The sequence below is a fragment of the Balaenoptera borealis genome, assembly GCF_965194805.1.
Source record: "Balaenoptera borealis genome assembly, chromosome: X".
Taxonomy (NCBI): Eukaryota; Metazoa; Chordata; class Mammalia; order Artiodactyla; family Balaenopteridae; genus Balaenoptera; species Balaenoptera borealis.
This window is the reverse complement of record NC_138881.1, coordinates 114001201-114014782: the sequence shown is the minus strand read 5'-3', so window position 1 is coordinate 114014782 and position 13582 is coordinate 114001201. Positions and strand designations below refer to the sequence as shown.

Here is a 13582-nt window from a genome sequence, read left to right as displayed (position 1 = left end):
TCGATCCCTGGTCGGGGAACTAAGATCCCACATGCTGCGCGACGAGGCCAAAAGATTAAAAAAAGAAACAAAGACAAAGCAGAAGATAGAGGAGAATCAGGGGAGTGTGGTGTGTCATGGAAATTCTAGGAGGAGCATTTGAAAATGGTCAGCCTGCTGAGTGCTGTAGAAGGGTCAGAGGTCAAAGAGTATGGAGACCGGGAAGAAGCCATTGGATTTCTCTAGAAGGCAGTGATTGAAGACTTTGAGAGAGCAGCAGGGGTGCAGTTAGAGAGGGATCAATGGGGAGAAAACGAAGGCAGCAAGTAATTTGGCAATAAAATGTCAAGAAATAGGGTGTTATGTCTAAGGAGCCACAGGGGCAAGTGAAAGCTTATGAAACGGACAGGAGATGTGCATATGCTAAAGGCAGCAGAAAGAGCCAGTTAGACAGGAGAGGCAGCTGGAAGCAAGAGCAGGAGATGAGACCAAGCAAGAGAAAGATGTGAGAGAACGCGGAACACTTGTTAGAAAAATTAGCCTTGAAAGCTTGCTCTTCTCAAGCGGGAGAAAGGAGACGGAGCCAGGCATGAGGATAATTGTAGCTGAGATGGCTGGACGCGCGAGCCCAGCGCAATCTTTGGCATCTACTCATTGCATATCTGTTTAAGGGGTTCAGAGAAGCCTTCGTGTGTAAAATTTCCTTTAGTGCCATTTTAAAAAGGGTTTCCTTCTTTGTTTTATATGCGTATAATAATTATTGTGTAGTTATTGATTAACGGTAATTTTAGGAAGAGTTTACCGTACATGTTAGGGCATAATAAATTCCCTATCACCTGAAAACCCCTTTACTGGGCCACTTTTCAAAGTAAAATCATTTTCACTTTGGGAACATTGAGACTTACATTGTGCTCTGGTTGCAACTTGGGCAGGAAGGCATTAACTGCGTGACTTTTCAGGCTTACATGCTTGGGAAACAAGCATGGTTGTTTGTATTTAACTCTTATGTATAGGAAGGACACAGATAAACTGGGGGCCTATATCCATTTTCAAAGTAAAATTAAATGCGTTTTGTACTTTTAAGTTGGGTATCCTTTTTTAAAAAAAATCACTGTGTTTCGTTGCCTTATATAAGATCTGTGTTACAAAAATGATTCCAGAAATTCTTAATAAACAAAACGTGCAATTTATATTTTTCATTTAATCTTTTTCCTTCCACTTCAGGAAAAAGAAGAGCGGTACCTCATGTTATTTTCAAGTGTCTTGATAATGTTATCTGCAAGTCCTCGGATGAGTGGCTTTATCTATCAGGTTAGTAGATTTCATATAAAGCAAATAGCAAGACCCGTAATGAAAACAGGTTTCCATCCAGATGCAATATTTCCACTCCGGCATTAAAAGCTCCAGCCGGAAAAGACAGAATGTTCTGTCTGACCCTTCATGTAATTAAACAGTTTATAAGAGCAGATGTTCCTTCTCTCAGAGACGTATGTGTTAGCATAATGAGTTTATCCTGAATGTCCACTGCTCTGGTTATAAGCTAGGTTATGAATGTGTAAATAGAAATTGAAGTCTGCAACTAGATGAATTAGCAACAGCATTTTCCAGGCCCATATCATATCATTATTGCTGAGAAAATATAAAATTGAGACTTGCCCCTATGGTTGTCTTATTACAGTCACATCACGTGACTCAAGTTTCTGAGCTGGAAGTCATTCAGCTCCTTAGGAAATTCAACTTCCTTTAGTCTGCTCCCAAAACGCGGAGTATTATAAGTTACTGTTGCCTATCCTATCTTGGCCTAGCAATTACTAATTTTCATGAAATTCGAGTTTCTACTTTGTTTTCTGATTCTCAGAAAAATGCGTTAGAAAAGTAAACTGTGATTAAATCCTGACCTTATGGTTTAGGGTGTGTTGGCAAAACACAACCCACATTTTCCCCTTGCTTTCTTGTCTGATTAAAATTTAAAGTCGGGAAACATATTATCTATTGACAGACCAAAGAAATATGTCTCTCCATAATTCACCAGTGATTCCTCAGAGGGTCAGAAAATCTAATAAATAAGCAGAGACATGTATAACCACAGAATTAATGGGGATGTTCTTTTTCTGGTAGGGAAAAATACCAATAGCAGGAATGGTGGTGACTAGATTAGATGAAATTGAAGGGAATGACTACACATTTGAAATCACTGGTAGGTAATTTTCTCTTCTTCATGTAGCTACTTCAAATTCTTTTTGAAATGCAATGGGGTTTAAATAAATAAGTGCTATTATTTTCTGTTCTATAGTCCATGAGCAAGTTTTACATGGGCATGGCAAAGCATATTCCATTTTCTGGCTTAATTAGGCTACAGCGATAGCAGGGAAACCTCCTGGTCATTCAAAAACCTCGGCTTCGCCATTGGTTTCAGTCTTCTCTTGCATAAGAGCTACTTGTTAGAGCTAAGAAATAACAAAATGGACTGATGTAAATGTAATTTTCTCTCTCTTCTGTCATCTGTTCCCTGGTGGCAGAGGAGCCAAAGATGTGGACTTTTATCAGCCATTTTATCACCAGCCTATGAATTAGCAAGATTCGGGCGTGTTTTTAAAAAGTGCTGAAAAGCCATGAAACTTTGTTCACAAATTGAGCAAAATGCCACACCTCCATAATGCTCCGTGACATTTTGGCCTCTTGTCCCTTCTGCCAAACCTGTGTGATATCCACCTGATGGTTGCACTTTTTGCACTGACACGACATGATGGCTAACACTGGGATGCTGGCCGCAGGCTTTACCCCCTTCTCTCCCAATAGGGAGCCCGAGATTTGGTGTTGGCCCAGAGATTGGAACCAGTCTTAGTTGGATCTTGCTTCATCTTTGATATTGGGTAAAGCAATACAATATTCTCATTTTAGACTATGAACTGGCTGGATCCTGTGCTTACATTTTTGGATTGTGAGTTTGTTTAGAGTGAAGTTTTATACTCCTTCCAAGATTCTGTAAGCGGTAGAAATCCAGGATGGTTTTATAAATCCGATATGGGCATTTATGTCTTGTCTTTATCATCAGAGCTTATCTGTTCCTGATAGACAAATTTCAACAGGGTTAGCTCATAGGTATGAAAACGCCTGAAAATGGACACCCAAGTCCTAGCTGCAATGAAGTATGTTTATGAATGAGGCAAGCTCAAGCTCCTCCTTGCCTTCTGTTTCCAAATGCTCCTAATCGGGTGATGCAGGTAACATGGTAGAGAGAATTGTGGTCCACTGCGGCAACAACCAGGACTTCCAGGACTGGCTAGAGCATCTGTACAGGCTGATCAGAGGACCCGTCTCTTGCAGTTCGTTATCCAAAACATCGTCGTCATCTTGTAGCGCTCATTCTGTAAGTAGTCCGTCTGTCCTGTCCAGGGATCATTGAGTCTCTTGTCAAATCCTGCCTGCTGAGGACTTAACAAGAAGTGGTGAGCATGCCCTTAGCCTTTGGATAGTCTGTATTTATAGGGTTTGAAGTACAGTCAAACCTCACTAATTCTGGTTTCTTGTTATGGAGGGAGACCCATCCCAATGAACGGAGTTTGACTTAAGAGGTGTGCAGCTTTGTTTGACAGTATTAAGGTACTCCAACTAACAGCTAGCAAAGTTCTTCTAGCCAGAAGTCCTGCTAAGATGTTTTAATGATAAACGGCATTTATTTTAATCAGCAACCATTACGTTCATGTTAATAATGTGCTAAGTCAAAGGAAAGAGTTTACCTTCCTAAGTACTTGAACGTCTCCACGCAGTCTCATTTATGCATCACGTTCCCTCAGTAACCTTTAAGGGTGAACTTTGAGCGTCGTCTCCTTCCATTTTATCATAAATTTAGAGTTCATGGAATTTGAATTGATGAGATTTTACTGTACTTGCTGAGTATTGATGATGTGCTGTGTTGTCTGTTAACACTCAAACCTGTGATGCCCAAATTCCAGTTTTGAGCACAGTGTGTGGTGGAAAGAACAAGGGCTTTTGGCACCCGATCTGGGTTCAAATCTTGGCTTTGCCAATTGCTGGCTGGTTACTTCACTTTGCTAACGTTTGTCTTAAGGTTTTCTCGGGAAATAACCTATTTAAGTGCCTAATTGAGTGCCACACACATGACCAAACTCATTAAATGTTGACTGTTACTCCACTTTCCTCCCTTAGAGGGGAGAAAACACCTGACTTGAGTGAAATTCCAGGACAGAGGGAGGGCAGGATCATGGGATGTGGAGTGAGTTTTGTGCTGTTCCTTAGAGACCCCAGAGTCTTGACTGGAAAACGCCAGTTCTCCAACTGGAGACTTGTTTTCCCATCCTTTCCTTTCTGGGGCTGCCTTTGCGGATGCAACGAAGCTATTGTTGTTCTCTCAGTGTGTGGCCCAAGGGTCGGGTTCAGATGGCAGATTGCCAGCATCTCATCAGACATTTTCCCAGTCTTTTAGCTCTACCGGACAGCCCCGAGGACCCTTGGAGCCTCCTCAAATTATAAAACCGTGGAGCTTAAGTTGTCTGCGACCTGCACCTCCACTTAGACCATCAGCAGCGCTAGGTTATAAAGAGGTAATTTTGCTACATATGGTATAAAATGCTTCTGACAAGCTGATTTCGTAGCTTATTACAAAGAGTTCTGTGGGAATGTGCTAGAATTGATGATAGGTGATACACGTCAGTCAATCTTGAATTGCCAGACTCAGTGATTTTTTAAAATTAATTTTCCATTTCCGCATTGTCCATTTACACATATTTCTTGAATATCCACAAGGTTTCTGTGCACTGCCTGAGTTTCCCTGGTCTCCCCCTGGAGTGCCTCTGGCTTGCCTTTATGATTATATGATAATTCTATAAATAGGTCATGATGTACACACATCTCAAACAAATGCCACCTCATTACCATTGAATTGCTCACCAAGCAGTCCCAATTCTGCATTTTGAATCATTTTGATCTCTTAAACCAAATCAGTAAAAGTCTTATGGGACCAAGTCATGGGTCTGAACTATGAAAGTCTGAATTATTTGCTGCAGTTGGAAAGAGAAAAATAATTTAATGAAAGGAGTGTCTTTTAAAAAGAGGCTTTTAGGCGACAACCCTAGAGGACATCTGATATTTGGGTAGAATGCGGATTTCAAGGTTTTCTTTTTTTTTTGTCTAGAAGCGGTAGTCAGGAAATGTCAGTCACTATCTTCTGTAACTGTGCGGAGTGTTACCTTTTCCATCCAAATGGTGTTTTTTTTTTTTTACCCTAACAAGTTTCTCATCATTTCAGCTTTCGGAAAAGATCCTCATTTATTAGTAACTATTCTTTAAATAGGTCTTACCGAGTGAAGATTTAAGCCTGTGACAATTATGAGACGCGTGTTAGAATTATGGTGCAAAGGCAGCATATATTTTTGTGTCAAATGTGTGTTTTGATGAGTGACGCAGACTTAGCTCAATTTTGAGTTTTTGATTTAAAACACCATGCTTCCCTTAATTGTTTCACTTAATTGTTGCCTCCAGTTCTTAGTGCAGTAAAAGTAGGACAATATTTGGATATGGGAGGATTTTTTGATCCTTTCAACCTGACATGATAGGAGAAATAATCCTTGAGCTGAATCTTTATTATGTACCTCTATTCAGAATTTGGCCAGGAAACAGCCCCACAGGTTGGCTTTGGAAATTGACCGGTGATTCCTGCAGTCATCCAATTTTCTCCTCTGATTACCTAAACCAGGAGTGCCACTTCATAGTTACCTAAGTCCCCTTTTTAATGATGGATATTTTGTAATTGTCAGTTACTAAGTTCAAATTAAGGTGAGCTTTGAAGGGTAAAGTTGACTTAATCCTTCACAGAACTAATCCATTAAAACTAAGGCATGATCACTTTGTTTCTGCTGGGAGATGTGTATTTCAGTTATTTTCAGCATTTGTTTTTCTGCACAGAACTGTATTCCTTGGGCTTTTGCATGATGATATTGCATCTGAAACTAATGTGGGAAACATGATGATATTCTCTCTATGTAATTTATGATAACACTAACATTTCAAATGTTGTTTTAGAATTATTGATAAATGGATTTGGTCATTATAACCATCGACCTCTCACGCTCATCTTCTCTTTCTTTACATATTCACTTTAGAGGATGTCTTATATCTTAAAGGTAAGGGTAGAACGATATCTTTGGCATACAGTGACATCATATAATGCTGTGCTGTAACCTTTGATGAATGAAGCTTTCCTTTATGCTTGTTTTGTCCCTTGTTACAATTGGTGGCTAAAATATGAAGATACAATTCTGACATGTAAGTACTTTCTTCAAAAAAGTAGACTCTTGTGAAATATGTACGAAAATGTCATCTTATAATGCCTCTAAGATGTCTGTTTTCCATGGGGTTTTTTTATACGCTGTTTCTATTTTTCCTGTTATTTTTGTCACATGTGAGTTTTTCATGTCTGTCTGTTTTCAAGTCTAAGTGGATCACTGAGGCTAAGTGGAAGAAATTAAATTCTTTGTTGCAGTTATTTTTAAGGTAGTAATTGTTATCCATGCATCCTGTATATACATTGCATGGGAGATTGGAATAAGATGATCGCTGTTTACTCGGGTACTTAATGAGCACTTTTTTAGACCTGCTGGTTATTCATATGGCAAAGGCAAATCCAATAATTCATCTCTCTTTTATCTACTAATTAAAAATATGACTTTATAGATGTACGTTTAAGCTTGCTGTAGGTACGTTATGCCTAACCCCAAATTATTTATCAGGAAATCCTTCATTTGGCTCTTCTCTCTGACTACAGGGAATTTACTTAGTCTCTCTGCCTTAATTTTCCTGTCTCACAAATGGAAATTGATATTCTTCTTTGTGGGACTGTCGCTAAGGAGAATTTATTTAAATAGTTTTGAAGCTCTTCAAAAAGCGGTCTATACCCCATTAATAGTTACAATTGTTATTTCATTCCCTTAAAGCTGTATCAGTGGGGAATATAAACCAAGTTAGGAATACTGTTATTTCTCTAGGATTGCCATCCATTACTTTCTCTGCAGATGGTACCCTAAAGGCATTTGGCCTCCTAGAGAAGCAGCCGCATCTGCAGTAGGCCCACACCATTCTTATTCCCATCTCTATGGCAATTGAGAGGATAATAGCATTGCCTCGGTTTTATTTAACCTTTTAGAGTTTATTGGAGCCATTTTTATTGTGTATAGTATTAAATCTTGATACCCTCCTAAGTGAGACTGTCAAAAATAAGAGAGAGCCATTCTATTTAATTTCATTTGCTTTTCTAATTTGTTTTTTGGGGAAATTTTTAATTCATAAAGAAACCTCTATCCTTACAGGAATCTGGTAAAAGCCCCAAAACGATGAAGAAGTTTCTTCACAAAAGAAAGACCGAAAGAAAGCCATCGGAGGAGGAATATGTCATCCGCAAAAGTACGTGTTTCGTGCTTTTAGAAAGTCGGTTATGGATGAGGAATTTTTTGAAAGAAGAGGATTCAAGCAGTGTGTTCTCAGCATCACCTGTGACATGAAGAAAAATGCATGGGAAGGCTTGGCCGCCACCTCTCAGATTTTGGAATAAGCTGTCTCCCGCTGCTTTTCATGTCGTCTTAGGCAGACAAACCATCTATATAGTTTTCATGTTGAATATTTGGCTCTACCTGGTTTAGAACCACTAAAGGGACCCATTTGCTATGGATACATTTTTTTCTTCTCTTAGTTTCTGACACCTGAGATATTTGCCTTTACTGAGATCGACTAAATAGGCCCGAAACCTGAGATCCTCTGGGATTTTAATGTTCAGTGATGTTCTCAGTTAGTCAAGGAAGCAGCCTGCTGGCATATAGAAACAGGGCTGGGTTTAGAGGCCGGCTGAAAAGTCGGTCAGCCAATCGATATGTACACATTTGCCTCTCTGGGAACGAGGTGCTCTGGGACACACATGAAGGAGTAAGTGATGTATCACAAAGGGGTGACAGAGCTGTGTGTATCAGTCCGAAATACAGTCTGGATAAATCTTTGCTGGACTCTAGCTTCTGCTTCCCCTACTCCTCACCTCACCCCTGGATGTGCACATCAGCATGTTAACAGTCATTTCTAGGATGAGTTGGAGGGGGTTGGGGGAATGAGAGGGAGAATCAGTGACTAGGCTGGCTGGTTGGGGAAAAAAATGGGTGGGATTAATGGTGGAAAGCCTCCTAGAGAAAGTGAGCCTTGAAATTTGATGGAGAGGAAGGGTGTGGTGTATGGGATGAGAACTGAGGCCAGCGCCAAGCCCAGTGCTGGCCTTGTAGCCTCTGAGACACTGACAGGACCCTCCAATTTCGAACTCCGGGTGGCTTCCGGAGCAGGCCACTCTCGGTGCTGAAGTCACTGGTGCTCACCCCAGAGCTCCTTGGGGACAGCGCCACTCCCCTCCACCAGGCCAGCCGGTCAGCTTTTTCTCCTGCCTTTCATTGAGACCATTGGTCAGAGAAGCCAGTGCCTAGCACCCGAGCGCACTGCATCATTTCGGGGGTCCAGAGGCATGTATCTCCCTGAGGAGTCACGATTCATTACACTTGACAGGTACGGCTGCTCTGGAAGAGGACGCTCAGATTCTGAAAGTGATCGAAGCCTACTGTACCAGTGCCAGCTTTCAACAAGGCCACGGCTCGAGTAGGTTCCCCCAAACCACTTTCTCTAATGAGTGATGTTTCTTTGCTACTGCTCACCGCCTCTTAGAAAAAGAGAGAAGCAACCCAGATGGGCTGCGGGGTGTGTAAAGCAGGTGACTTGCAGCAGGGGGGCGGGCACAAGGCTGCATCTTTCAGATAAGCTGGTTTTAGCTACCAAGCGGTTTGTTTACCCACTGTTTCTTTTCACCCAGAGACAAAGAGAGATGCAAGAGTAAAAAAGTTGGAGGTGATAGAAATGAAAATAAATTTTTTTTTTAAAGTCACTCTCCTTTGAAGTACGCAGATACCTTCACCAACACTAGTTAGGAATTAAAGAGCCCAGAGAGTTCCTGTGTCTGTGAACTGATGCTAATCTCTTCTTATAGGCAGATTTGGAAAGGAAGTCAAAATACTATCTTTGATCAGCTGCATATTTAAGCAAACAGAGCTTCACCAAACTCAAGTTTCAGAGTTGCTCTGAAAATCTGGAACTGTAGCTGCTTAGCAGGCCCTGTTGAGAATGTCTACAATTTATCAGGGAGCCATTAGGTGAGGGTATTTCCCCCACCAACTTTCAGGCTACAAACTGAAAGCGAGATAATACTTTCTGATTCATCCTTGTGCTTTTAGAAAAGCCAGGTCACATCGCTTATGTCCTTGGCCTTTCATTATTATAGACATTCAGGATACCTGGTGTGAGGGTCTTGCATCTGTGTAAGAGATAAGCTCTCCATAATGTTCCACCTGGACAGCCGCTGAGCCCTGGCTTGAGCGTGGGCAGGGCTTCCTCAGTGGACTGCCCTGACCGATGCTTCCAAAGTAACATGTCTCTCAGGTCGTCATGGGGAAAGTATTGTATGTGGAAGTTGACACATTTGACTCTGAAGGGGGGACTGTCACACCTTCTGCTTCTCAGACCAAACCTGCCTCCGGCTTTGGGCATGCCCAGCCCTGATAACAAGGTTCGAGGAGTCGGGAAAAGAAAGTGAGAGCAGTTTTTATCGCAAAAACTAGGAAAGAGAGGGGGGCAAGGAGACGCCAGAAGCAGCAGCCCTCATAGGAAATCTGACCTTACCTCCTGCCGCCTTCTGTCCTCACACTGATAGAGACGGGAGATTTGCTCAGAGGTGCGGGCAGGCGTTCTGGCCTCAAGAGCCTCACCTCCCCCCGTCCTCCCTGGCCTCCCTTTTATGTGTGCAAAGTGTCTAGCATAGTGCTTGGCACGTGGTAAGCGTTTTCGCATCCTGGTGACCGACACCCTCCATGCCTCTCCAGCCAGAAGTCCTGCACCCCTAGAAGCGGCCGCTATTGTTTCTCGCTGCATCCAGTCGGTTGGTTAGTCGGCCAGTCTGCTATGCACTTATTAAGCACCTACGAAGTACTGCGCCCCGAGGAAGGCAGAGACACATCCACCTCGGGAAAGGGATGGAGGTTGAGTGAAGGCACTGAGTGTTCACAACTTGAAGGAACTTGGCTTAGAAGAGAGGAAGCCAGTGGCTCTGAGAGGAAGGATCCAGAAGGGAAGGGGAGGTTGCAGGTGCAGGAGAGCTGTCTGGTCAGGTTCCATGGCTGCTCTGTCACCTCTTCCATCCCAGAGCCTGGAGATGGTGAGCAGAGAGCAGTGAGGACGCCTGCATCTTTGCTGCTGTTGTGATTATCTCCCCAACGCCCCCTCTACCCTCCATCAAAGTGGTCTTCACTGACCCTGCTTCACCCTGTAGGACGGTAAAGAGAACAAATGGGAGTGAATGATGCTTCTGGCCCTTTAAGCATGCTGCGTCCCAGTGCAGTGCTGCGTTCTGCATGATCTTTACTCAAATACAAAGCCGACAGGGTGTGGCGTGCCCTTCCCCAGAGATGTACAGGGAGGAATGGTCACTGGCCGGCTCTTTGCTCCGGAAGAGGCAAAACAGCAAAGGATGGGGTCTTGGTTGAGGACAGTTCTCACAGCGGCCTTTTCACATTGTGTTTCTGAATACAAAATGTGCCCCCCGCCCCCAGGATTGAATCAGTGTATTTGGCCATTTCGAATTTCTCACGTCAGGAGGATTTCGTCAGCAAATGTTGGATGACTATTCTCGGGGTGCCAGGTAGCCAGATGCCGTCAACAAAGACCCCTCAAAAACAACAGTAGAAAGGAACTAAGCCCCAACAAATAGTCTCCCCTAGTAAACTCCCTCCCTCACCTCTTGCCGCCCTTGTCTGTAGGTGCTCGCAAGGATTCCGTTCCCCAAGTCTTACTCCCCGAGGAAGAGAAACTCATCATTGAAGAAACCAGAAGCAACGGCCAGACCATCATCGAAGAAAAGTGCGTAGAGCGGGTTAAACCTTTTCTGATTTTTCTGGGGGCTGGAAAGAAGGTTCTGGCAGGGCAATGTGACTTTGGCCAAGCCTGCACGGAAGGACAGTCCCTCCTCATCTGAGAATGTGGCCCTCTTGGCTGACTGTGCAGTTGGGAGCCTCGGGGGTGCTGCCCCCAACAAAGGGAAGGGGGAAGGAGAGGCAGAAGAGGTCAGGATGGGACTTCAGGGCACGCAAGAATACCACTCCACATGGGTTTTGGAGGCATTGGGAAGGCCATAGCACCAATTCCCTTGCCCAGAGGGATGCCTCTCACATTTATTGACTCAGGCACTGGACTTTCACATACTTGACCTCATTTAAACTCCTACCGCAATCCTGGGAGATAAACGTTACTTTCACCACTGTTACAGATGAGGAAACTGAGATTCAGGGAAATTATGTCCCTGACCTAGCTTTGCACAGTAGTGAGGGTGACCTAACGGGGGAAAATCAGGTTAAGTACTTGTTTATACTTGAGTCATTTCTGAAGTCAGGCCTAAATTTGCATAGGACAGCGTGTTTCACAGTGCTTGGCATCGTCAATGTATTTTTCCATCTGGTGTATGAAGTGATACGACCAAATGGTAAAGCACTTGGGCTCAAGAGAATAACAGCCCTGGTTCAACTCCAGATTCTGGTACTTGTTAGCCGTGTGACCTGGAGCAAGTTCCGTCACCTCTCTGTGCCTCAGTTTCCTCATCTGTAAAATGGGTATGATAGTAATACTTTCAGGGTTTTTGTGAGGTTAAATGGAATAAGAAGTACAAAGGCTAGCACATGATAATTACTCAATAAATGACGATCGTTATAATTACTATTATTATAGCTATATTAACCCCTACAATGACTTTATGAGGTTTTCAGGGAATGTGGTATTATCCCCATTTTGTATGTGAAGAAAATAAGACCAAGAGAGGATGAGAAGAAAACTGGTTACCTAAGGTTAGAGGCCTGGTAAGTCATAGGGTCAGAACTGGAGCCCAGATCTCCAATGTCCTTGTCCAGGGAGAGAGCCAGAGAGGAAGTGACTCTTCCACAGTTCTGCCAAGGCGCTTTATCCTTTTTTGGAATATATGGAATCTTTTAGAAATAATGCCCCTGACTTTGTGTTTGTGTCATGTACGATGGTGTAGGGTCAGATAGGTGAGAAGGGCAATGCCATAGCACAGATAGTGTAGGATAGGCAGGGCCTGGTGACACCTCTCATTACAATATGTCAGGTGATGGTCCTTCCTGCCCCCGAGAGAGAAATCAAAACCTTATGAGGAGCCCTAGTCTCTTTTTTTTCTTGACTTTTCTTTTTATTTATTTTTAAAAAATTGAAGTAGAGTTGATGTACTATATTATATAAGTTACAGGTGTACAATACACTAGTCTGTTTTATTTTTTTTTTTTTGGACTTGCCTAAGCTGGGAAGTGAGCAGCAGAGGAGGAGGGAAGTATAGAAAATGTGCGGTGACACGGTGTTAGAAAGAGCTTGTGTGATGCTGGTTGTTAGCCCATAAAAATGAGAAACACAAGGACCATTCATAGCAGTATCTCTTCCGATCCACCAGAAAGGCCACCGCTTTTCAGGATCTGTATTTCTAGAAAGCTGCTTTTCTTCTTAAGTATCACTTAACAATACTTCAGTGCCATCTATTAATCTATGAACTTTATCTTTGTGTCCTAGGAGCCTTGTCGATACTGTTTATGCCTTGAAGGATGAGGTCAAAGAGCTGAAACAGGTAATGAAATTCGAAAGTCGTTTTCTCAGGTCCTAACGGGCCTGCTCCCTCTTCCCTGCTGTGCACTGGTATATGCCCTCAGGAGAAGGCCAGGAACAAGGTGGTGAGGTGGGGATTCTTAGTTCCCTTGTGTCATCCAGGTGGGTTTTGTTGATTTTACCATGTGGCCTTGGGTTTCAATTTCCGAGGCTTGCTTCTATACCTATTTAGGGATTTACAATAGGATCACAAACTTAGTTACAACTTTCATGTTCCCTGACTTTTGCAAACAGAATTTAAGAAAAGATAAGTCATTCATGAGCATGTAAGCGTAAACAGAACCATAAATCATGATTTGTGGGCTCCTCTGCAGATCTGATCCAGTGCTCCATGAGGGACACTCTTCCTTGGGTTTGAGGAGTGACTGTACCTGGTGACAGGGTTAAGGATGGATTGAAGGGAGAGAGACCAGAGGCTGGAAGACCACTTAGGAGGTTATTATAAAACTCAGGGTGAGACATGATAAAGTCCTGAGCTGAGGAGGGAGAGCCACTCAGGCTGCGGAGGAGGGACACAGATGTAAAGGAAGGCACATCGCAGAGTTAGAGCCTTTGGAAAATGGCGCCATGATGTGGGGATTAAGAAAGAGCCAGGGATGGAAGATGAGTCTTTTCACCTGGGTATCTACTTTGATATGGTGGTGCCCTTTGCGGAAATCAAGAGCCACAGGAGGAAGAGAAGTTTGGGTGGTGGGGGAGATAATGAGTTCACTTTAGGACATAATGAGTCCAAGGTGCTTGTAACACATCTATGTTGGCATTGGGGACTGTGGACCTGGTGCTCATGAGCTGAGATGAGGTCAGTACCAGAGAGGCTGGGGAGGCCCCTATGTAGTTATTTGAGTTGAAAGAG

General features: G+C 43.1%; 2 protein-coding genes across 9 annotated transcripts in view; one reads left to right on the top strand and one right to left on the bottom strand.

The window, feature by feature from the left end:
- Nucleotides 1–13582, bottom strand: part of VGLL1 (vestigial like family member 1) — a 569192-nt gene that overhangs the window by 407472 nt on the left and 148138 nt on the right. The gene's annotated exons all lie outside the window — the stretch shown is intronic.
- Nucleotides 1–13582, top strand: part of ARHGEF6 (Rac/Cdc42 guanine nucleotide exchange factor 6) — a 110641-nt gene that overhangs the window by 89987 nt on the left and 7072 nt on the right. For 6 of the 8 annotated variants that reach the window (XM_082377862.1, XM_082377855.1, XM_082377860.1 and 3 more), the window contains 9 exons: nucleotides 1204–1290; nucleotides 2098–2176; nucleotides 3204–3349; nucleotides 4419–4544; nucleotides 6102–6122; nucleotides 7305–7398; nucleotides 8533–8622; nucleotides 10830–10929; nucleotides 12637–12691. In XM_082377862.1, coding sequence (XP_082233988.1) covers nucleotides 1204–1290; nucleotides 2098–2176; nucleotides 3204–3349; nucleotides 4419–4544; nucleotides 6102–6122; nucleotides 7305–7398; nucleotides 8533–8622; nucleotides 10830–10929; nucleotides 12637–12691 — 798 coding nt within the window. The remainder of the gene's footprint in view (nucleotides 1–1203; nucleotides 1291–2097; nucleotides 2177–3203; nucleotides 3350–4418; nucleotides 4545–6101; nucleotides 6123–7304; nucleotides 7399–8532; nucleotides 8623–10829; nucleotides 10930–12636; nucleotides 12692–13582) is intronic. The other 2 variants (XM_082377856.1, XM_082377857.1) reach the window with 2 other exon arrangements.